The sequence below is a fragment of the Colossoma macropomum genome, unplaced genomic scaffold (assembly GCF_904425465.1).
Source record: "Colossoma macropomum unplaced genomic scaffold, Colossoma_macropomum, whole genome shotgun sequence".
Lineage (NCBI taxonomy): Eukaryota > Metazoa > Chordata > Actinopteri > Characiformes > Serrasalmidae > Colossoma > Colossoma macropomum.
In genome coordinates this window covers 25,545,863-25,569,670 of record NW_023494784.1, presented here as the reverse complement: position 1 = coordinate 25,569,670, position 23,808 = coordinate 25,545,863, and the positions used below count along the sequence as shown (strand labels likewise).

The 23,808-nt window shown below is 39.5% G+C and overlaps 4 protein-coding genes across 5 annotated transcripts; 2 read left to right on the top strand and 2 right to left on the bottom strand.

Annotated features, from left to right (window-relative positions):
* Positions 1 to 3,084: 3,084 nt before the first annotated feature.
* Positions 3,085 to 4,212, bottom strand: kctd12.1 (potassium channel tetramerisation domain containing 12.1). Its single transcript, XM_036565546.1, has one exon. The coding sequence runs from the start codon at positions 4,139 to 4,141 to the stop codon at positions 3,266 to 3,268; it is 876 nt and encodes a 291-aa protein (XP_036421439.1). The 5' UTR covers positions 4,142 to 4,212; the 3' UTR covers positions 3,085 to 3,265.
* A 2,880-nt stretch (positions 4,213 to 7,092) lies between these two features.
* On the top strand, positions 7,093 to 9,967 carry acod1 (aconitate decarboxylase 1). The gene is made up of 5 exons (XM_036565536.1): positions 7,093 to 7,260; positions 7,466 to 7,627; positions 7,729 to 7,818; positions 8,273 to 8,472; positions 8,605 to 9,967. The coding sequence occupies exons 1-5, from the start codon at positions 7,192 to 7,194 to the stop codon at positions 9,569 to 9,571; spliced, it is 1,488 nt and encodes a 495-aa protein (XP_036421429.1). The 5' UTR covers positions 7,093 to 7,191; the 3' UTR covers positions 9,572 to 9,967.
* Positions 9,968 to 10,371: 404 nt separating this feature from the next.
* zgc:162944 (uncharacterized protein LOC569993 homolog) lies at positions 10,372 to 14,101 on the bottom strand. The gene is made up of 4 exons (XM_036565557.1): positions 13,870 to 14,101; positions 13,187 to 13,358; positions 12,048 to 12,246; positions 10,372 to 10,745 (listed from the first exon to the last, which is right to left on the bottom strand). The coding sequence occupies exons 1-4, from the start codon at positions 13,975 to 13,977 to the stop codon at positions 10,550 to 10,552; spliced, it is 675 nt and encodes a 224-aa protein (XP_036421450.1). The 5' UTR covers positions 13,978 to 14,101; the 3' UTR covers positions 10,372 to 10,549.
* An 898-nt stretch (positions 14,102 to 14,999) lies between these two features.
* zgc:152951 (uncharacterized protein LOC569013 homolog) lies at positions 15,000 to 23,156 on the top strand. Of its 2 annotated transcripts, XM_036565525.1 has the most exons (10): positions 15,000 to 15,446; positions 16,170 to 16,417; positions 16,543 to 16,657; positions 17,978 to 18,130; positions 19,048 to 19,121; positions 19,308 to 19,505; positions 19,685 to 19,822; positions 21,297 to 21,386; positions 21,498 to 21,641; positions 21,809 to 23,156. In XM_036565525.1, the coding sequence occupies exons 2-10, from the start codon at positions 16,178 to 16,180 to the stop codon at positions 21,935 to 21,937; spliced, it is 1,281 nt and encodes a 426-aa protein (XP_036421418.1). In that variant the 5' UTR covers positions 15,000 to 15,446; positions 16,170 to 16,177; the 3' UTR covers positions 21,938 to 23,156. The 2 variants fall into 2 exon arrangements, with proteins under 2 accessions (XP_036421418.1, XP_036421425.1); XM_036565532.1 differs by lacking the exon at positions 17,978 to 18,130.
* Positions 23,157 to 23,808: the final 652 nt, after the last annotated feature.

Below are 23,808 nucleotides of genomic sequence, written 5' to 3'. Positions count from 1 at the left end.
AGCTCTGATACCGTTGCTGAGCTGCAAGAGAGCAAGTCAAATTCTTGACCTGTGCCAATGTAAGAAGTGGAAAGAGGAGGCCTTCTGTATGAGCAGAGCGTTTGTATTATTCGCCCAGGTTCAAGAGCAGTATGCACCGCACTTCACACCTCCATTTGTGATGAGTAGCATCAAAATGGACTCAAAGTATCTGATACTAAGACTAAATAAAATGCTTATTAGAAGCAAATTTTTCTACCAAATACCATATACTCTGAAATAAAAACAGAATAGGGAGTTGCAATAACCTTCTCAGTAAAAACTTCATTTCTCAGTGAGAGAATGTGGTCACACCCATTGCACAAAAGATTAAAGACTCCTGTTTATGCGTAGCTCTCCATTCTTCATTGGGAGCTGCTACATGTCTATTGTGTAACTCCTTCAAACATCCTTCCAGACAATCAGAACTGTTGTATGCTGATTGAAAATGATATGAACTTGCTGATGTGGAGTTTTCACATCCATTCAAAGATGTGAGCATGACTAGACTATGCAGGCTCATATATTATAGACATATGATTCCATTTAGAGTTTACCAGCTGCTGACAGCTGGATGACTTCTGTTTCATGTAAACTCTCATCAGTGGTCCAGATTTTCAAGTTTCACTTTAAACTGTGTCTATACCCCAAACTAAACAGGCAGTGAGAGAAGCTTTTTGTCTCGGATTCACTGAAGGAACGAGTAGACTGCACAATGAATGCGCAGAGCATGGAGATATATCCCCAGCTGGGAGACATGTGTGAGAACTTATTTTTAACTCAGAACTTAATTAGAATAACCAAGTTTTTGTCAGCCAATCGAGTGTGAAGACAGTGTTCTGATGTGCAAATACAGAGAAGTTACCCGACAACTTTGATCTAAGATAATTATAAATTGCTTAGGGAAGCTGGCACAAGTAGGAATGGAACTAGTATGAATATGCATGTCAACATATTTTTTATGTTTTTTAAGGTACTGGCACATTGAAAAGGAATTCTGTTTGGGTTTTAGGAGAAAAAAAATTAAATGTACTAAGTGTAATAGCTGCCTAGAATGAGAAAGGCATGTGCTACATTACTGTGACGAACATCAGACATCTTCCGATGTTCTAGTAAAGTAGCAGTGAATGAATAATTGAGGGCCGATGTCTCTGTAGGACACGAGGTTTTCCGTTTTGTCCCATAGGTAATCCCCCCCCTTTATCTCTGCAGCTGGAACCTTTTGTTATTTACACTTGAAATGATAATGACATCACATTATTTGAGTACAGCTGCACCATTTGCATTTGAACATCACAGACCAAATTTGTATTACAAACAATGGAAGGGTGCTACCTGTACAAACTAAATTGTGCCATTGGATCACTGACCCGGTTACCTTATTTATTCTAAATGGCAATATTCCATCATTGAATGAGTTGAAATCTTAGTCAGGAAGCTCAATCATTAATTAAAAACATTAAACAAAAGGCCGGTATCAGTCATCCAGGAGCTGTTAGGGAACCTTTAAGGAATACTGACAGAAAATAACCTTGAGTATAATTTTTGTTTCAATCTAAATCTTCCTTTTACTAATTCAAGAACTTCAGATAAAATATGGCAAAGACATATTGACAAATAAAAAGAAAACTGTAGTTATATTTTGTTAATGGTCATAATTTTATTTAATTTACCTCAAACACACTGCACATACAACAGGTAAAAGAAGCTTACATAGGATAGAGCACAAGCTTTAACAGCTGTACATGGAAATCAAAAGACAGTTTGAAAAAATCCCTTAGTTTAGATACCAAAAATGTGTGAAATGCATGAGACACCTGTAGGTTTCTACCAAGTCACAGCAAACAGTTCAAAATGAACAATTAAATAGATAATAAATAAATAAGATCAAACTGCCTCATGGTAGAGAACAGCATGCGAGCTAAGACTACCAGTCTGATTAACATCAGATAGAGCAGATCTAAAGCACAAAGGGATCTGAGTATGTCTTTCACAGACACTGTAAATCATTTTCTCTCAAGCTGTTTCCAGTTCAGTGCATCATTATCCCAAGAGACATTTTCTTTCCTTTTGCCTTCCAAGTACAGCCATGAACATTCATCTATGTCTTAGGTATTTATTTTGGTTTTGTTACATACCATTGAATACTTTAGTCCTTTACTGGTATGACAGCACATGCATAATGAAATGTTAAGTCACACTCTCATAATAAAAATGTTTTAAGTCACACTGGCTCTGTTGTGTATGTGCCCTGAAGAGCTGCTGTAAGCAGTCGAGCTGTAAAAGCAAGTCCTCCTCAGCCAACGAGCCAGTGCCTTATGAAATACTAGAAACAGAACAAATCTAATGTCAGATGTCTTTTAATAATGTGCGTATAATGGCCACTCAGTTACTTTTTAGCTTTCAATTTTAAAGAAAAATTCCACCAAGTTTTCAAAACTTCTGCATAAATACACAGTTAAGATGTTAAAGTCATTCAGAGTGGTCTGATGTGAAATGCATCATTCTGGAGAAGCCAACAGTCAGAATTGTTCACAGTGGTGGTGATAGGAACCAGACGTCTGACGTGTTTAATGCCTCTAAAAACTACATCACAATAGGTTGCTACATGAAATGTTTATGAATATATTGCCTGATGCCTGAGATATTGTTTTATGATGGTTTTACTAGAAAACCTAAAATGTATTTTATGAAATGAATTCATGGTGGAAAGAGACATACAGGTTGTTGTAAGGAAAAATAGTCCCCAAAGAAAACTTTACAGATTTACTGCTATATTATTATCATCATCAACATTACAGATAAAAACTCAGGTGTAGGTTCACTGGCAATAAAACAGTTATATTTTGGGAATCCTATCACTGTATCACTGTAAAGCAGGGGTGCACAACTCTGGTCCTGGAGGTCCAACGTCCTGCACAGTTTGATGGTTGCCCTACTCAAACACACTCAGCAATGAACATAGGAGTTGAATCAGGTGTGTATGAGCTGTGAGGACACCGGCCCTCCAGGACCAGAGATGTGCCCCGCTGCTGTAAAGAAAATCTAAGTCAGCGAGTTTCTCTAAAGTGCTTCATTTCACATCAAACCACTCTGAAGGACACCTGAATTGTGGAGAAATGTTATAAGACTGGTGGAATTCCCCTTTAAGCAAAGCCGTCTAGCCAAAACAGCACAACATCTGGACAGATGTGGAGGCGCTAGCCTGCTGTCCGTGACCCCTACAGTATTTACACAAGCGTCCAGCTCAGTCTCGACAGAACACGTACTCCGTGTAGCTCGTCCAGATTTTGTCCTCACTCGGCTCATTGCTGGAATACGCGCACGTGCCGGTGGAGCTGCACGCGACCATGCGAAAGCCGAACTCTGTCAGTTTGTCAAACGCCTGCTCGAGGAAATTGTACTTGAGGTAGTAGCGCGACGTGTACCTCTCTGGAGGCCTGTCGGGGTCTCTGCTCTCGTTGAGGGTCTCCCCGAACACCTCTTTGGCCAGAGACGTCTTGCCGCACACGGTGATCCTCGCCACGCGCCTGAACTTGGCGTCGGTCTGGATGTCTCGCCCGATGGTGTAGGAGCCCCTGTACCCCACCGTGATGTAGCCGGACTTCTTGTTCTCCTGTGAGAGCGAAGGAGAGGCGGACTGAGATGGCGAAGGCGCGAGCAGCGCGCCCCCCGGCCCGTTGTTTCCCGCCGTGCCCTGCGCGGGCGCCTCGTCCCAATCGCTGTGGCACAGCTCCTCGCTGATGGAGTTCTCCTTACTCACTCTGGGGCTCAGGCGCTTGGAGAGCTCGCGCAGCTGGAAGAAGTCCGCCTCCCTCTGCAGTCTGCTCTTCTCCGGGAAATAGTCGGGCAGGACGAGGTTCAGGTCCCGCAGGTAGTCGAGGATGTAGCGGAACAGAAAGCCGTCCCGGTCCAAAAAGAAGCGCCCCTTGCTGTCCCGCGCCAGCTCCCGCGGCGTCTTCTTGCTGAACATGCTCCACAGCAGAGAGTCCGGCACGGCCACCAAAGTTCTGTGCCTGGTCACGTACACCTGTCCGCCCACGTTCAGCTCGATAATCTCAGCGAACGGGGTCGGAGAGTCCGCGCCGCCGGACACGCCACGCTCCGGATCTGCTAAAGCCATGTCTCCTTCTCCAGCAGCTCCAGCAAGTGAGCCTCTCGAAACTGTGAGCTACGAGGGGCTTTTTCTCCCCCTCCGCCCCCCCCCACCCCTCCACGCCGTGGAGATGAGAGGTTGTTTAAATGGAGAGTGCAGAGAGGAGGGGAGGAGAATGCAGCCAGCTGATGGGCAGTGAGGGGAGATGGACCTTAACACTTTACTGACCCATGAAGGACCTGCAGGTGACCAGAGGCTCAGAGTCTGCCGTCTGCTTTATAGACGCGCCTCTCATCTCTGAGGGATCAGAAGTGAAGCACGCATCACAAACTCGCAGCAGCAGCGTTCAGTCCTCAAGGGCTTAAAGGTTTTCTTACTCGTCTCCGTTTTAATTTCTAATAAAATCCCTGAAGAAGCGTTTACGCGTTTGGCAGAAGGTGCGCACACATGGAGAAGAAATGCAGAGCAACAGCGCCACCTGCTGCCCATAGAGAAGATCATTTTGCCATTTAATTTTCACAATTGTGGAATTTTCACTCGTTCATTTTTTTTTTCCTCACTAAGGCCAGACTTCACTTGCTTTTTACCGCATAATGTGACCACCAAATGACAGTCCATTTTTAGTGAAAGGCCATTTTGTTGACTATGCTGTTAAAAAATGTTTTACTGTCGTCATTAAATGTAAGTGAATGACTCCTAAAGTACACTGTGACTCTGACACTGAACTAGACTTACCTCAAGAACTCAGCATGTGTTTAGCGCTGGGCCTCACATCATGACATCACTATTTAGCACAATGTATATATATATATATATATATATATATATATATATATATATAGATAGATAGATAGATAGATAGATAGATTGATTAAGAGACAGGTTAACATCTAAATTGAACATATAATTGAATAAAAAATGTATGTAACATAGTTGATGAAAAAAGACATAAAGAAACCACATTTCCAGAAAAGAAACCAGCTATTTATTTAATTTTTATGAATTATTTTATGAATTTTAAACTGTTCTTTCAAAACAACCTGAAGCATTCAGCAAATTACAACTAACTCTCAGGTCTGGAATAACACAAGTATATTTAGATGTGGGTAATAACTAGTTACATACTTAGTTACATGTAGTGATGTAAAAAATTAGATGGTTTTGTACTTTCCTGACTTTTCAAATGATAATTCTTTTGCTTGTATTGAAGTATGTTTGTAAGAAAAGTAACCCACGTATTTACTCAGTTATATTTTAATAATTAATATTTAGTTACTTCCTTTTTAATCAAATTATGTTCCATTGGTGACAACATCTGTACTGCTTTGTCACATGTCTGAATTAATGAAGGGCCTTCAGTTCCTGTCCTGATAGACACTGAATGGACTAAGATGTTCCACTGCAGTTCTAGAAGTTACTCAGTACTTCAGTTTTATGGCCTGGTGCTTTTGGAAAAGTACTTTTACTTCACCCATTATTTCACTGCATTATGTTAATTATTATGTTACACTGATTACTCATAGCTTAATTTGCCTGTGGTCTCTGTTTTTGCACTTAAAAACGTTTCCACAGTAAAATCCCTATTGTCGCGTTAACACCCACACCTCCAGCTGGACACAGACAAACACTGTAACAGTGAATTCAGCACTGGGGATTTTGCTGTGTAAGTTGTTTGAGTCACAAAAGGCAATTAAACCTAACTTAGAGCATATAAGATTTAGCTTTTTACACAAAACCTGTGTGTTAAGATTTGTGTGCTTGCCACAGCAGTGCTACATTCTTGTAGTGTACAAAGAAAAGAAAAAACAAACAAAAATAAAAAGTTTTTGGAAGTTGACTATTTTTGGTCACAAATGTTTTGCAGTTAGATAAACCTCTGACAAGGATAAAATGCATATTGTTGGGCCATTTAAATAGATTAAAAGGCAGTTTGCTGCTGTCAGAACAAAACCTCATGTCTCCGAAATGGCAACATTACAGGAGAAGGAAAAAACACTTTAACTTGTGATGAATTTATGTAACAAGATTTTTTTTAAAAGTAACTATTGGTCCATTCATTAATGAGAACCACTGATTCTTCTTTCTTTGTTTTCCTACCGGTGCTTTAGCGCCACCAAATTTAAGCTGCCACTCCAACATAAAAATATGAAAGGCACTATCTAGAGCCAGTGCTTGGTTTCTCCATTCTGGGCTACTGTAGAAACATGGCGGTGCAACATGACTGCCTCTGTTGGAAGAAGACCCGCTCCCTATGCAGATTTGAAGGGCTCATTCTAACAAAAACACCACGATTCATAGTTACAGGTGATTATACGCTAATGAAAACTTGGTTTTGTAGACTATATCCCATTACTGCCAATAGTTCCACCTAAAATTTACACACTGCACCTTTAATGTTGTGTTTTATGGGAAAACTATAGGGGGAAGTCATTATGGTGCATCGTGTTAGTTTCAGTTTAAATCCTACATACTGCTCTTTCCACAGTTTTTGAATCAACAAAAAATGTTCACATTCAGGAACCTGTGGGAACCAAAATCACTTTCATTCTGACTAAACCTTCAAAGCTTTTGTAACCCTATTCTCCCTGCACCTATTTTGCCTGAGAATTCTATGAAAATAGCAGAAGTATTTGGTCTGTGTAGTAGGCTAATCACCCACATCCTTCAGTGAAATGCCCCCGTTTCATTTTCATATGATATCAGCTTCTGCCAAAATTCGAGATCCCATTCTCACACTGCCCAGGCAGTGAACTGTGGACAAATATGTATTGCAAAATGGGGCATATGATGATGTTCTTCACAGTGTGGTTAATTTCGCAAAATCTTTTCCTGTTTTTCTGTAATTATGCCACATGTAAAAATACTAAAAAAATAAATAAAAATGTTTAATTAGTTGCAAAATATACATTTTATTCATATTTTGTGTCACGTTTGCTGCATGCCATGTGACGAGTGTATAGGGAATTACGCTGGTTTACGATGTGGCATTGTGAAATCGTGGACTTCCTTGCGTGTGCTGTTTTTTGCTCTTTTGTTCACTTTGGAAAGTCAGTGAGCCAGTCCTGATAGGGGCAAGTATGTATATAAAGGCAGAAAGCTGTCCTTGCTTCACAGTAAGATCACGGCCCTACACCATGCTACGAAAGGTATTTTTACTTTTCAGATAGATATTCATTAAGGGACCACTGTAATGTTTTGTTTGCTTTTTGTTAACAGAGTTAAAATAGTATGAAATTGTTATTGTATACTGTGGAGCAGTTCATGTCTTGTGTTTGCTTTTTCCATTTTGCAGAAGTTTTTAATACTCTGACACCACAGTTTAAAAACTCTTCCTATTTGGTTGTTTTTTAGAGTGTCACAGAGAGTTTTGGAGCAGCTATATCATCTTTGAATGCAGCTCACCTGACAGATGGAGTTATCAGGAGGAGCAAAAGAATGATGCTGGACACACTGGGGGTCGGTTTACTTGGAACCAGGACCCCGGTCTTCAACGTGGCCTTCCAGCACAGCAAGGTACCATTCCATGACTGAACCTTTCACAGTACAAATTGATTAGGTGTTAGACAAAAGATAAATATGTTTGTCATTTTTCTTTATTTTATTTCTTCTATTAGAGGTTCCAAGCACGGGAAAACAGCAGCGTGTGGGGAAGACCAGGGTCATTTCTTCCACCTTATTATGCTGCATTTGTCAATGGAGTTGCGGTAGGTTGCTAAAATCACCTTTTTTCTGAAGATGATGTTGCAAAGATCTGATTGGTACCACTTATTGAAAAAGTCACTTTTCATATGGTCACCCATGTGATGGCTTTTCAATGTCTGATAAAACATTTATAGCTTTAGTAGACTTTAAAAATTATGCACCCTTACTACACTATAGATTTAGCTACATTTGATTAGTTGTTTTTGCAGATTTTGTTAATGTTTGTGTTAGTTGGCTCAGGTTGACAAATGTTTACTTTGGTTAACATTCTTTAACAACATCCACAATAACATTTAGAATTAGTAAAAGTTTCTATGGGGAAACAAGTGGAGCAGGAATCTGTAGCAAAATAGGCACTAGCCAAAAACATCTATAATGTAAAAAATGATATGGGATTAGGTGATTGATAATGAATACTGACAGTTTTATGCTATATGTGGGTAATCATACTCTCAGGTGCACTCTATGGATTTTGATGACACCTGGCATCCTGCAACTCACCCCTCTGGAGCTATGCTGCCAGCTCTCCTGGCTCTCGCTGAGTCTCTGCCTTCTAAACTTTCAGGCTTAGAGCTGCTCCTGGCCTTCAACGTGGGACTTGAAGTTCAGGGAAGACTTTTGAGATTTTCAAAAGAGGCTCATAACATCCCCAAAAGGTACTTCTGCTTATGTTTCCTATTATACTCCAAGTTAAACGGGATTAGATATTAGTTTAAGCCATTCTCTGGTAAATAAGAAGTTACACCTGTTTGAGAAAACTGTACTGAACATCTATATTCCTTTCCCAGATTTCATCCACCTACAGTCGTTGGAGTTATGGGCAGTGCAGCGGCCACAGCTAAACTCTTGGGCCTCTCACCAGCTAAGAGTGTGGCAGCCTTGGCTATCGCATGTTCATTTGCTGGTGCCCCGATGGCAAATGCTGCAACTCAGACCAAGCCACTCCACCTGGGTAATGCTGGTAGGTGGGGCCTAGAAGCATCTCAGCTTGCCCTTCTTGGTCTAGAGGGAAACAAGCAGATTCTAGACCTGGAGTCAGGTTTTAGAATCTTCTACCAGGACTATATTCCACATCATTTGGCCGAGGTCTCCCCAACCGCCCACTACAGGTGGGTGTTGGAAGATCAAGATATTGCATTTAAACGCTTTCCTGCCCATCTTGGCATGCACTGGGTGGCTGATGCTGCGACTAAGGTAAGGGCAAAAATTCTGGCCAATGAGCCAAATGCAGATCTCAATCAAATCAAAAGGGTCACACTGAGAGTCCCCTCGTCCAGATACATAGACTGTCCCCTTCCAGCCACAGAGCACCAGGCTAGGCACTCTTTTCAGTTCAACTGCTGCAGTGCACTGCTTGATGGCGAGGTTACTGTAGACTCTTTCAGCAGTAAACTGATGGACAGAAAAGCTTTGAGAGAGTTGCTCCCCAAAGTCCACCTGGAAAACCCCCAAGACAATCAGGCAAGCTTTGATAAGATGTACTGTGAAATCATGGTGGAGATGAACGAGGGAGAAACCTACACAGCTCGTTGTAACACTTTTTACGGTCACTGGAGAAATCCTCTCAGTCAAGAGCACTTGGTGAGGAAGTTCAAGGCTAATGCATCAACTGTGCTGACCACAGATGCTGTGGATGGCATTGTCCAAATCATTGACAGCCTGGAGACAATTCCTGACTGTTCTGTGCTTGGGTCGTACATGCAGTTTCATAAGCACATACACAGAGAGGAAGCCTGTTATTCAGCTTCGGCTTGAGTGTTATTTTAAACTTTTTAAAGGTTTATTTATGTTACTATGATTGACTATGTTTTAATTACTGAACAGTGTATGTTTACAACGTGGCTGTATAAAGCAGATTAATTCTTTTTAAAGTAGATTAATACTTTTTAATGCTTAAAGTTATATGTTAAAAGGGCTATATACATGATTATGTAAGTGCGAGACCTTTGTTTTCATTATTGGCTTCGATATTACAATCAGTGCTGACATTAAACAATTTTAGAAATGTTTAGCAATTTAAGACATTGTTTAAAAATGTTTAGAATTGTATAGCTATTATGACATACTGGTTAATGATGTCTATTTAATGCTTAGATTAATACTGAAACCAGGTTTATTTTTAATGTAAAAGTGTTCCATGTCTTTTAACCCCAAAAATCAAGTGTACATTTTAAGACATAAATTTAAGATCAAGATATAAAAATGGTTTAATATATGCATAGTTGTGATTTCTCAGCTACACTTTTATACTTCCATGTTTACTGAGTATTTACTGAATATGCAAAATAAAAGAGGCTAGATATGAAACTTTTGGCTTTTGGCTTTTGATTTCTCTAATTCTTAAATGTATTTTTGTGTGAAAGATGCATCCAAAATAAATAAATCTAAACATCTTGTTTTTGGCAATATCAGAAGGTTTTCTGAAAATACACAGTGTTTCATCACTAAGCTGTCATAACATTGTGTAACTCTGTGGTAATATCTTTAAAAAACTGGGAGAGAAGGGAATTCCAGTAACAATGACTCACTGTATGCATGCAGACAGAAGAAGGAGATGATGGAGTGACCGGTGTCCACACTGGAGTGTTTCAGTTCAGTGGATCACCTGCCATTTATTTAACAAATTCTACTTTGCCAATAACAAAATCAGTGACTCCCTGTAACAAGACACGATGCTCACCCTCTTTAATTTTACATGTAGGCACTTAAGGGGGTTGAGATGCTAGAGAGCATTCAGGCAAGTTTGAGAACATCTTGAACCATCACACCGATTCCATCAAAAATTTCATGGAGAGGTGCCTTGCACATGAAGGCGCAGGTGGTGACAATCTTATTTTTCTCATCCACATGGGTTTCATTAACATTCTTACAGATGTGCTTACAGCCGAGTTGAGAGATTGCTTCAGCAGTTTCTGGGACATCAGGAAACCTGGAATAAAAAAATATCAAGCAATAACCTCAGAACTCTTTCATCATCCTCATTATATGAGTTCACCTCTTTTCTTCTCAGTCAGGCATTCAATAATTTTTACAGACCAGTGGTTTTTAACTCCAGTCATGGGGATCCACTGTACAGTTTCTACTATTGTGCACCGCAACACAACCGATCAAGCTCATCAGGTAATTATCAAGCTCTTTTTATGCTAGATCAGGAGTGCTGGGGCAGAGAATAACTGACACCGTGCAGAGCAGTGAGTCCCCAGGACTGGATTTGAAAACCACGGCTACAGACCGACTCTGCAGAGACATATCAAACTATAATATCTAGACATTTTCTTTGTGCACTTCAGTGACAAGTTATTCACAAATTACTCAACTCTCATTGCTCAACTCAAAGTGCCGACTCGTTCACGCACTGAAGAACCTTTTTGTTTTTTCTTTTTGGTAAAATCAGACAAACTAAATTAGTAGATCTTATGACACTGTAGCTGAAAATCACAGAACCCTTCCCCCTCTCCTGGTTCTCCTAGGAACTTTCAAGCTCCTCATTATCCCCAAACCTACTGCTTGTTGTGTTATTGATTTTGATTGGTGGGTTTTATGCAAATTCTTAACCATGTTTCCAAGTGTGTCTCATTAGTTCGTCTGATTTTTGACTTTTACCTGCCTTTGACAGTAAATGACTGGCTGTGTTTTGCCTGTCTGCTGATCCCTGCCTCCCAAAATTCATCCAGTGAAAGTGCTAATCAACATCTGACTTATTAGATTAATAACAAACATTAACTGATGAATTAAATTATTAGAATATAGACTAAGGTTTTATTGAAATTTAAATAATAGATTATATAGCTTGCTTGACTAATTTTGGAAACCAAAAAAAATAGAGCAATGCTACTGAATAAAGAGCCGTTTGTCAGCTGAAAAAGCTGAGTCTTATTTGTGAGCTAAGCCAACTGATCGGACTCACTAAAAAAAGGCGTAATGCCCATGACCGGTGCACATGTACTTCAAACCGGCACATTAAAACTAGTTTTAGAAACATCAAATCTAAAACTGGTCTTACTTAATATTACTGTTTTCCAGGTTATAATTTTTACATTTGGAAATTTCTGCCTCTCCTTAATTTATATTCTGTATTCCAATACAGAAAGCAAGCAGTTATTATTGCATTCACGTCTGGAATCTGTTGTGAACTGCACCAAGTTGTTTAACTTTTTACAAACACCAAAATAACACAGAACAGTTTCTAAGAATACATTAGCTAACGTTCTTCTAGGAAATGTGGGCGTACCTTTCGTCCTTGTCGTGGCCAACAGTTACTTCACAGCCTGGGAAAACCTTAGCTGCCAGCACTGGAGAGATGCAGCACAAGCCGATGGGTTTCTTCTCACCGTGGAAGGCCTGCAGGACTGTCTTCACCTCCTCATTAACAGAGCAGTCTTTACTTTGCACCGCCCAGCTGCACAGGTTCTTAGCGACTCCAAAGCCACCTGACAATATTTTATAAAGCAAACTATAATACACAGTTTGCCTGAAAGCAAAATTCTAGTTTTAAAGGAACACTGTCAAAAAAGTTGGCTCATCAAGGATTCTTAAGTAAAGAAAATGGTTCTATACAGAACCATGAACACTTAAAGAAGCTTTTGCCAGATTAAAGCGTTCTTTGTATAGTAAAATGGCTCTTCAGACTGGTTAAGAATATGCTGTGGATGGTTCTATATAGAACCTTTTTTGTAAAGCTTGTAACAATAGAAGAACACTTTTGGGTGCTCTTTTGAACCCTTTTCAAAATGGTTCTATATAGAATCATCTGTAGCACATTTATGCACATTCCCCATCAATCTGAAGAACGCTTTCATAATGTAAAGAACCCTGTAATCTTGCAAAAGGTTCTTTGAGTGCTCATGGTTCCATATAGAACAATTTTCTTTGCTAAAGAACCCTTGAAGAACCATCTTTTTAAGAGTGTACTTGTCAGTATTTTCAAATGAGAAGAAAGTAGTCAATTTTTTACTCAGTTACATTTTAATTATTAACATTTATTTAATTTCTTTGTTACATCGGTGACTGCATCTGTACTGCTCTGAGATTGGTCACACATCTGGCTTTTAAGGTTTATCTGTTAATTTCAGCCAAAGAGCACATCAAAAAACAGAAGGACAGTGACAAGCTACACTTCCTACGCTGACAAATGCTGGATGTACTAATAAGTTCCACTGTAGTTTTTGACCTGACCCTTCTCTACTTCTACTTCCTCTTTTTTTCACAGAAATAACAATCTTTTTACTTGACTAAGGATGTGGGCTTTTGAGGTGTTGAGGGCTTTGCCCTCTCAGATGGAGGGTCAAGTCATATGATATGGGAATACTAAAGTCGACAAGGATAAAAACAAAAAATAAGTTTTAAAGAGATGAGAGGTGGTGCTCCTACCTGGAAAGATGATGGCATCTAACTCCTTTACACTGAGCTGGGACAGGTCTTGGATGTCACCCCGGGCAAGTCTAGCGCTTTCCACAAGCACATTGCGCTTCTCCTCTGTAGGTGCACCTTTCAGATGATCTACAACATGCATCTGGTCGATGTTGGGTGCAAATATTTTGACCTGCGGAAAAGTGGAGGAATGCTGACATACTCCAAAAAAAGTGTTCTACCTAATTTTTGTCCAAGTTGTTAATTTACAAAAAGGCTAAAAAGCCAGTTATTATAGCTAAAAGAATGAAGGTGGATGAAAATTAAAACACTGCAAGTTAATCAAATTAAGCAATGCAGACTGTATTTGGAATAGATGACATTGACATAAATTATTAACAGCAGCATTTAATTGGCTTATATTTATTTTAGCCACTAAAAATATTTATAAATTAACATTAACAATTAACAAATGACGGAATGCACAATGAGACGCTTTTGCATGTTAACTTTTCATTTCTTTGCTTTGCCATGTTCTGCATTTTTCTGCAAAATAGACAGATACAGATACACAGATACATATACTTTATTTATTGTTAAGGGGGATTTGGGCGGTCCCAGTTAACACAACGTGAACAATCTGCTGTGGGTATCTGTAGCTGCAGCTCTGTGTGCTAGTTGTGTCCACTGAGTGGGGAACTTACACTCGCTCCCTGACGGCTTAAATGCACCAGCACTGCTGAAGCCTCGTGGATTTCGCTGCCGTCGAACACGCCACAGCCCGCCAACACAACAGCCACGCGCTTCCCCATTTTATAGAGTGCAGGAATTCACACGCTTTTAATAGAGATACCACCTGCAGCAGTCCCACGCTGAAGGTTATGAATGATGCGGAGTGTTTGAGGAAGAGCTCTCGCGTGTCCGTAACACAATTCACGGCTAGCTCCCCCAGTTGTCGCGGTGGTGAAAGCACAGCACAGAGCAGGGTTGCCAGATTGCTGTTACAGGTTCCAGAAAAACAATTTGCAGAACCAGTCAAAGTGCAGGTACAAAAAAAGTAACTTACACACTGAAAACAGTCTGAGGTCATATTTCTATGAAATAACACAGCGTTTAACCAACATGACGTCAATCTTCTTACGTTATCCACTGATGCCTGTCGCTAGATGGCACTGTTTATCACGGCTTCGAAGAACCAGAAGAAACTATTAATAATTTTATTAAAATAATGACATTATTTGATTTATGTGTATCTTACACTTGCAGAGCTCGCACAAACTAAACAAAGTTTAAAGAACTTTTGTTTTAAATGTGTTATGCATGAATGCAATCAGAAAGGCAAAAGAATAGCAACAAAACTGCAAGCATAAATGTTCATCACAACATTTTAAAAACTTGCTCTCCTTTAGTGCCGAACAGATCGTGGGCCATTCTAATTTACAACTACTACAGAACTGTGTACAGTCAGTAATGCAGAGTGAACTGGACACTGTGTCCTGTTAGGCCTGTACTGGTCCTTAATATCAGTAATAAACTGGGTACATTAACCGCTGATGTCGATTGTGAACGATACAGACGGACGGGTGACTAAAATGTCCGTCAGTAAAAGCATTGATAACTGACTGGATGTAGGGAGATGATATGCCTGTTTTAATTTCAGCTACATTAATGCAGCTTATTTATTCTAAATACATTTTAAAACCCGCTAAAATAATGACAAACCAGCCCGAATTTTGTCCACTGCGACAGCCGAAGAGTCTCAGCCCGACAGTGCACTCGAGAAAGGCAGCATGCGGAATGTCCTACGGCCAAGTGGAGGTGTCAAGGGGAAGTGAACGAGTGCGCAAAAGGACAGAACTGACATGAACCGGAGAAACACATATTCGTTGTCGCTGAGGAAAAGGATTCTGAAATAAAAAGAAACAGGAGACACAAATGTATTAAAGAATGAAGTAGTCGTTATGCCGTCGTTAGAATGAAGTAGTGCAGTCGTTATGCCGGTCATTCAGTAGTAATGGTTCTGTGAAAGCTGTTTATTTCAGATTCAGAGAGAGAGAGGGATCTTTAAGCTTGGCTAGTTTTCCTTAGCTAGCTAATTTGCTGTGGCTTAACGTTAGCGTACTGTTACTATTACTGCACAGCAGCGCGGATAAGGTTACTTAGCTGTCTAAGCTAAGCTAAGCTTTATATTCTAGCCTGCGAACTGTCATTGGGACAAATTGATGGCTCAGCCTCTGTTGTGATGGGGGGAGCAAATTTAAGGCAGCTTTTGGATTGAGAGGTAGGTAAACTAGCTGTCTTCAGTGGTAGGTTAACGTTACGGGGCAGTATAGCTACCGTTATACACTTCGTCAGGGTTGTAGACATAGATAACACTGTTCGTCTCAAAGCATTTAAATGGTCATGCAGAATGTTTTGTTTGGTTGAGGCCGCTGAAGCCCTGGATTATCTGGATAATTATGTAAATAAAAGGTTAATTCCACAGAGTTTTCAACATTTCTAAATACGTTAAAGACGTAAACAAAGTCACTCAGAGTGTTTTGATGTAAAATGGTGCATTGTAGAGAAATTTACTGACTCAGATTTCTTTACAGTGGTGGTGATGGGACCCTGCGTGGTAGCTTTTAGAGATATTGAACACTTCGGATGTTTGGATCCTATCACCACTTCTGTGAACAACCGTGACTCGTTTCTGTAGAACTGAGCAGTTCACATTAAACCACTCTTTGTTTACATCTTAACGATTTAATAATGCAGAAAATGGAAAAAATAAGTGGATTTTATACTTCAAGTATGTTAGCTGTTCACCTCATTAGGAGCGCCAAATTGTACCTAAAAAATTATTTATCTAATTATGAGGAGTTTCGCCTTTGTCTTTGGCAGTATTGAACTGATGTCAAGGCAACTGAAACCTCCAAGTCAAATCGCCCTGTTTGTCTGGTGGGTGAGGATTTTTTGCAGTTTTGATAATTACTGACATTCCATTCTCTGCTCACTTTTCTAGGTATTTTGATGGCCACGTTTCAGAGTTGTATACCAGGACGAGTGACAGTGTACTCGGTGCCGGGTTGCCCACACTGTTTACAAGCCAAGGCAACTCTGGGGGCCTTGGGTCTACCAGTGTGTGATGTGGATGTGAGTCATGATGCAGGCCTCCAGGCCCAATTGATGGAACTGACTGGTAGCAGCTCTGTGCCCCAGATATTCTTTAACAACGTCTGTGTGGGAGGAAACGAGCATCTGAAGAATTTGGTGGGTGAGAACTACCTATAATCAGTGGTAAACTGTAATGCACTATTCTCCCAGTGTAGGTCTTGACTTTAAAAATAAGACGACCTCTAGAGTGAAGCACGATCTTTTGTTTTCGTTCCTCTTAGGCCCCTGAGAAACTTGAACAGCTAGTGCGTATGGTGACGGAGACACCTGTGCCAACAGATGCCCAACCGTTACCTGCAGGAAACAGCCCTGAATCTGAAGAGTGGGGTGGAGGAGGTAAGTGTGTCATGCAAATACTGCTTGTTGCCTGTTACCTTCAAAGTGGAACCTACTATCCTGATTCCTGTGCATTTTGCCTTGATCCTTGTACTTCAAGCCTGAATGAAGAAATACAGTGTTTCTAGCAGTCTGTTTAAGTTGTTATTGCAGAAGAACTGGACAAGAATTCTCTCTTTGGAATGTGTCAGTTGCATGTGTAGCAGTCTTCTTCTATTACTTATCACAAGCTGTTTCTCCTAAAGCACTCTCTTTGGTCATTGCTATAGAGTGATGCCAAGAGCAAGATACGCACTAAACCTATTGTGGGATCAGTCCAACACCTGAACGTATTCCTTTTTACCTATTGTAAGAAATATTTTTATTAAAATGTGACTTTTGAACATGCATAACATTTACTTTCGAAACATTTTAAATAACATACACAACTGTGCAAAAGTCAGAGACTACCCTTTGTTTCTTTTGTTTATATTCAGAACTGCAATTAAAGTTATTCATTTTTCAGCTCCAGGAAAAAAGCAAAAACAAAAACTAAATATAATATTAAATGATTAAGTGTTTACTGTGTGTATCCTTTGTCTTTGTTGCAGACTGTTTTCTTTTTCAGGGTTGCTTTCAGATTTTAGAAGTTGGCTGCATTTTCTGCTGCTCACGATCCAAGTAATCCTAGACATGTTTAGTGATGATGTCTGGACTCTAAGGCGGTCAGTCCATTTTTCTGAGATCACCAGCATCTTCTTTGTTTGATGTACAAATTTTCTTCTTTTTTCTCTTTTTGCTTTTCTCAATAACAGCTTCTTGACAGCTACACATCCTTTCAGACACTTAGCATTGAGTTGTCTTCTAAAAGTGAAAGGGTGGATAGAAATCCCTGTGGATTTTTTCAGATATGAAGCAAGTTTTAAGTACTGTTTATCTGATGGTGACAGCTTTGGTGGTTTACCAGTTCTTGTACAGTTGTTCAGAGTCCCATTTTCCTCTACCTCTTTTACTCCTGTTTTTCCTTTTAACTCTGCTCTTTCTTATGCAAGTGGATTGTTGTATATCTAATCTCCCCAGAAATATCCCTGAAAAATGAAAAACCTGTGCTTAATGGCCTTTTTGACTAGAGATTAAATAAATGAATTGTCTCTGACTTTTGCACAGCTTGCTTTTACATGTCTTTTTGTCTCTTTTACATGCTATATATACACACTTTGGCCCATGGATCCTTGAGTGTGTCCAGCTTCTATCATGTTGAGTTTTTTTTGGCTGGATTATTGCCTTGAAATCAAAGGCATGTCATGAGTTCAATTCCGGCTTTGTCTACCCCTCTAACAGAGTTTAAGTGTGAGAGGAATGCTTTTGCGGACACTGTAGAGGAGTTGAAGAGGAGCGGGCTGATTGGCAGCTGCAGGAGGGGGTTGAGGGTACACAAGAACAGCTTTACAGGCACAGAGCTGGTGGGCTGGCTGTGCAGAGAGCAGGGTTTGGGTAAGTTATCTCAGCTCCCCCGTAACAGATAGGAACGTAAAAATAGTTTGTGAAATTAGAAATACAAATTTGTTTTTGGCCTTGTAAAAGTAATTTCAGTATATATTGTTTACCCCTAGATTACCAAAAGGGTCATCTGGAAGGTTTTCTATTTTGCTAAAAGATTACGGTGAGAAAGGGGCATTCTTTGTCCCTAGGTGTTGGCCTTGGAGTGCTCTAACACCAATTACATGCATTTTATACACAGGAAAAAAAGCTGGTGAGATTGCACAGAACATAGTGATCAGGCTGTATTTACTGCTGTGAAGGGCAAAAGGCACTTTGACAAAAGTAACACCTTATTCAGGTTGCTGGAGCATGATCCCCATGCAGCACTCAACTCTGGAGAAATGGCAGCATGCAGCCCCGTGAAGGGTATGTAGAACCAGCAAAAGTAGCTAGACTAGAAAGTTGTAGCTGATTTCTCTGTAAGTGCATTTAGTTTAGGCTGTGGTTTTGCAAGCTTTTTCTGTCCCTTAGTTCTGTCCCTCACATGAAGTTTTCTTGCCTTTCACTGCCTTTGAAATCTTTTCTTATTCTTGCTGTATAGACACTTCAAACCCACTCCATTTTACTGTGTATGCTCCTTTAGACCTGCATGTGTTTATAATCTGCATGTGCTTATTGTTATATTCTTTCTCAGAGTGTACAGTGAATGTATTCTAGCAAGATGCAGTAATACTGAGTCCTTTATATATATATATATATATATATATATATATATATATGTATATATATATATATATATGTATGTGTTTGAGGTGTTTGTAAACTGGTTGTCTGTTTACAGGCAATGATGTGATGAATTACACAAAATGTGAAATATTTCTTAACATTATTTCAAGAATTATGATGCTCATTGATGTTGGCCCTCACAGCTTCTGAACTATCTGAGGCCCTGAGGAATCTGATCCTGAAACTGTACTCTGATTACCTCTCTACTGATGGCAAGGTACCATCTTACCTAACCTGTTGTAGCATATAGTTTTTCAGCATGTGTAATGTTAAACCATACATCAACACAACTAATAGGTAACATTATTTCAGACTTTGTTAAAGTGGAGTGGGTTTGGGCTATGAATCATCTGTATGTTGTGCATGTGTTGTTATTCACATTTTTCACTGCCCCTTACTGCAGTCAGTGGACTATAAGGCCATGTCTCAGAGCCCCTGTTTCAAGCGTTATTGTGAGCTAGCTGTTCAGCTGCAATGTATGGAGCTGCTGTCACTGAGCCGTGAGGAAAAGCTCGCCTTCTTCATCAACATCTACAATGCCCTAGTTATCCATGGGAACCTGCGCCTTGGCTTCCCCAAAAACATGTGGCAGAGGTACCGGGTAAGAGAGGATACTGGCTATGGCTTGAAAACTGCATTCTAAATTCTTTTATCTTTGCTCATATCATATCGCACGACTTGAAGGCTCATTTGAACATTGGCAGCTCATTGGCAGAAAGTTCCTTCCTGAGGCCAACATGTACCAGATTTATAAATAAATAAACTGTTCTCTTGTTGCAGTTTTTCAACTATGTGAGCTACCTGATTGGAGGTGAGGTGTTCACGCTGCAGGATATTGAGAATGGAGTGTTGCGGGGTAACAGGAAAGGGGCCGCACAACTTCTGAAGCCCTTCTCAAAGAATGACCCTCGACTTCAGGTGACTTGTATATCTGTCTCACATTACTTCCAGCATTGGCCCATTCCCATACAGTAGTTTCAGCATCACCACAAATTTGACTTTTGAATTTTTGAATTTAAGCATTACATTTGTAATTCAATACACTGCAGTAGCAGCATTATTTATCATGGTGATGGTTATGTCTATGCAGTGAAATGAAACAAGTAGCCATTTTTCTTACCTGTCTAGGAAAATTAAAATGCAGATCAACATTACTTTCTCATCCTGTTGTCTTCGGATGGCTTATTAGTGACCACTTCTTCTTGAATAATGCTTTGTTGTGGAGGTCCTCAGTGGCACTACATTATTCTTATGTGATACAGTGGAACCCTTTTGTTGCAATATAGAGCTGTATTTGAAAGTTTTTTTTTAAAAGAACCATATACAACAGTGTTTCTGTCATAGAGAAGAGCCATTTAGAGAAGAAGAACCCTTAAGAACCCTTTAGGCCAGGATTCACAAAGTTTATCCACAAAGTGTTAGTTTTTCTGCAGATTTTCATTTTAACCAAACAGGAGCACAGCTCATATAACTAATCAGTTGTTTGTGGACTGAAATCAACTGATTAAAGAAGTGGAATCAGGTGTGCTTCTGCTTGATTAGAATAAAAACCTGCAGCCACCCTGGTCCTTTGTGGATGAGATTAGTGACCCCTGATTCAGAGTTGTTATGGTCCTTGAATCCCTTTTTAAGGTGTAGATTAATATTTTATCAGAATGTAATGTCTGGTAATTAGCTAAAAGTGTTTTTCTGATTGATATAGAAAAATGTCGTCATTTTAGAATGATAACAAACTGCTCTTTTGTGTTACTTAACATACAAGGAGTGAATATCATAAAGTAAGAAAGTTAACAGGGGTTAAAAAGCATCACAATATTATTCTCAAAGGAATGACAGCACAGCATTTGCAGTGAACTTAAGTTACCACAAAAGGTTAAATAATAAACAGTTTTACTTTTAAGGCAGGGGTTACCAACCCTGGCTCTGAAGATGTCTCTACCTGTTGAGTATAGTCCTGGAGGTTTGATGTCCAGCACAGTTTATAAGTTCACTTACTCAAACACACACACTAAACCTGAAAATTAACAGATGAGTTGAATCAGGACAAGTGTTGTGCATCCCAACCACAATCTGTCACACCTGCTCCAGCACATTAACTTCTTGTGAGGTCCTTGTCTGCATTCAAAAGCACATATTACCATACTAAATAGTATGTGAGAAATAGTACACCACCATTAGAATTCCATTCATTAATGTAGTATTATTAGTACGGTAGTATGTGTTTTTGGGTACATGTCTCGATTGTCTGGATCTTGTTTGGTTGGAGCTAAACTCTGCAGGAAAGTAGACCTCCAGAAGGAGGTTTAGTAACCGCTGCTTAAAGTGTTGTACCTTTTTGGATAGTTGGTGGATGCCATGTAGATCAGTCCTTTGTTTTCTGACATCCAATTAGGTTGCGCTTCCTGATGCAGAGCCTCTGATTCATTTTGCACTGAACTGTGGTGCGAAGGGTTGCCCTCCGATTAAAACCTACACCCCACAGGTAAATAACATACTTACTTCTGTGTTGCTAAAGAACGTATAGCCAGAGTCGGTTTGTTAAGCCCAAAGAGTCTGCAGTTTTGTATCTTTGAGGTTGGATGTTTTTCAATAGGGCATTGACAGTCAGTTGCGCACTGCTGCTGAGGCTTTTCTGGAAAATGAAGATGGCTGCATGGTGGATTCAGTGAAAGGAGAGGTGAAACTCAGCCAGATCTTTAAGTGGTACAAGGCAGACTTCGGTGGCACTGATGAAAAGGTAGGCTGTTTTGAAAGCATGATCCAATTTGAGGGTCACTGTTCTCTTGTTGCATTCGTAAAGTTCTTTTCTTTGAGCCTGAAACATTTTGCTATAACATTACATTTAGACATTTTTGATTCAGACTGTAGATGCTCTCACTTTATGAGTGATGTCCTCCCTTGCAGCTTCTGAACTGGGTTGTAGACCACATGGGGGCATCACAGAAGAAGTTGAACCTGAAAACCCTTCTGTCTGCAGGGAATGTTAAAGTGAGCTACATGCCTTATGACTGGTCCACCAACAGCACAGACTAAACGAATATCTGTCTGCCTTGTAAACACTTTAGGGCTTTAAACTGGGCTGCTTAGAATCTCTGGTCAGTTTGTATATTCTTCAGCATTCACATCAGAGCAGGGATGTTCTCTGCTAAGACTGCAGCCAGCTTTCCTGTCAACCCTAGAGGGGAAAAACAAAACACCGCAGACTGACCTTTTCTTCAGAAAGATACCTATGCATCTACATCACTTGTGATAGTTCCTTCACATCCCAAAGGGCAAGTTGAAGTTGTAGCCATAGCCAACAAGATTTCTAAAAGTTTTTCTACTAGTAGTTTTTCTAGTAATGATGCTGGACTTCTTTATGATAAAGGTATCTTTAATTGTGTTAAAATGAGTTCAGTGCTATGTTGGCAAGTGAATTGAATTCTTCTTATTTATGGGATCTGTTATTTATTTAATTTATTTCATTTAAAGTATTTAATTTGTCTGAAAAGTAACTTTGTTCATCTAAAGTCAAACACAATTGACTATTGTTATGAAAACAAATGAGCATTTTGCACATCACACTAAAGCATTTTTAACCACTGGAACTGTTTAGCATGGATAAAAGTATATTTAACTGGAGTCTTTCCACTGAGTCATCATTGCTGCCTTCATGTAGGTTGCAGTGCTCTCAGAGGTGACAGAAGCCTATAACTTGTTTTTCAATTAGAATGGCAATGTCAAGGCTTATGTAATATCATATTATGTGATTTGCCTTTATGACTTGCTTTTAGGCTAGAAAATACTGGCGGAAGTCCTGATTTCAGAATCTTTAGCATCGATGAGCATGTTCTGAGAGATGTTTTGCATGTCCTATGCAACAGCTGGACTGAGAGTGAGATAATATACTAACCCTATTTTGGCCAGTGCCTTTTCACCCCAGCATGGCATTAAATCCTACTCAACAAACCCCAATTCCACTTCATACTTAATTCAGGAAAATACAGTAATGAAGTATTCTGTGAACTGAAATGTTCATACATAACATTTTGTAGGTGTAATATATGGGGGAAATTAAAAAAGTAGGTTAACTCATAAACCAGTTAGAGACTGACCTCTGTGCTTACCAGGAATTAAGTCAATGCAAACTTTCCCAATACTGCACTCAGTTTTTTGCATGAACCTGTTTTATCTGATTCTTGAGCAATATTACATGTGATTAAGATATGATGAGTATGCAAGATTTAACAATAAAGCATATCTGTGCACAATATTTTTTTGTCTGCTCTCCAGTTAAATGTTGCTGTGCCAGCATATCACATCCTTTTTTATATGAAGAGTTTGGTGACACTTTATTTTAAGTGGTCCTGTTTAGATGAAATGAGCACTCAACAGGCTCTCAGTAACATGTCAAAACATGAGGGTTAGGATTAGGTTTTAGGTTGAGGTTAAGGTTAGGGTTAGGTTTTGTGTAATGGAAGTAACATATTAACAATACATCTACTTAATGTAAGTCATGTATCAACAGAACATCTACAAGATATTTACTTAGGTGTATTCAGATGCTTCATTACTGCTACTTCACTGATATGTTATTGATGTATTACTGATAATCTATTAAGGGTTTATTAATCATCTACAAGGGATCACTCCAAAAAAAAGTGTTACCAAAGAGTTTCATTCCAAAATGTCTTGTATCCATTTGTAACATTTTTGGCTACAACAGGTTTTTGAAAAGAATAACTGCTTACATATAATGAACAACATTTTTATTTCTCTGATAAAATGATTTTAATCATAATACAACATTGATATTTCTTGTATGTAATGGACATCATGAGGGATTCTTGAAAGTGGTCTGTAATGTGTTTTGGAATGAAACCCATCATATATTTCATCCTTTTCCTATTCCAAATAATATGAAT

Coding starts and splice junctions, on each gene's coding strand:
- kctd12.1 (XM_036565546.1), bottom strand. CDS start 4,141: ATGGCTTTAGCAGATCCGGAGCGTGGCGTGTCCGGCGGCGCGGACTCT.
- zgc:162944 (XM_036565557.1), bottom strand. CDS start 13,977: ATGGGGAAGCGCGTGGCTGTTGTGTTGGCGGGCTGTGGCGTGTTCGAC. Junction 13,359..13,869: donor TAAGCCGTCAGGGAGCGAGT/GTAAGTTCCCCA, acceptor ACTTTTCCGCAG/GTCAAAATATTTGCACCCAA. Junction 10,746..12,047: donor GGCCACGACAAGGACGAAAG/GTACGCCCACAT, acceptor TTTTTATTCCAG/GTTTCCTGATGTCCCAGAAA.
- acod1 (XM_036565536.1), top strand. CDS start 7,192: ATGTATATAAAGGCAGAAAGCTGTCCTTGCTTCACAGTAAGATCACGG. Junction 7,261..7,465: donor CCTACACCATGCTACGAAAG/GTATTTTTACTT, acceptor GTTGTTTTTTAG/AGTGTCACAGAGAGTTTTGG. Junction 8,473..8,604: donor GCTCATAACATCCCCAAAAG/GTACTTCTGCTT, acceptor TTCCTTTCCCAG/ATTTCATCCACCTACAGTCG.
- zgc:152951 (XM_036565525.1), top strand. CDS start 16,178: ATGGCCACGTTTCAGAGTTGTATACCAGGACGAGTGACAGTGTACTCG. Junction 21,387..21,497: donor TTAAAACCTACACCCCACAG/GTAAATAACATA, acceptor GTTTTTCAATAG/GGCATTGACAGTCAGTTGCG. Junction 21,642..21,808: donor TCGGTGGCACTGATGAAAAG/GTAGGCTGTTTT, acceptor CCTCCCTTGCAG/CTTCTGAACTGGGTTGTAGA.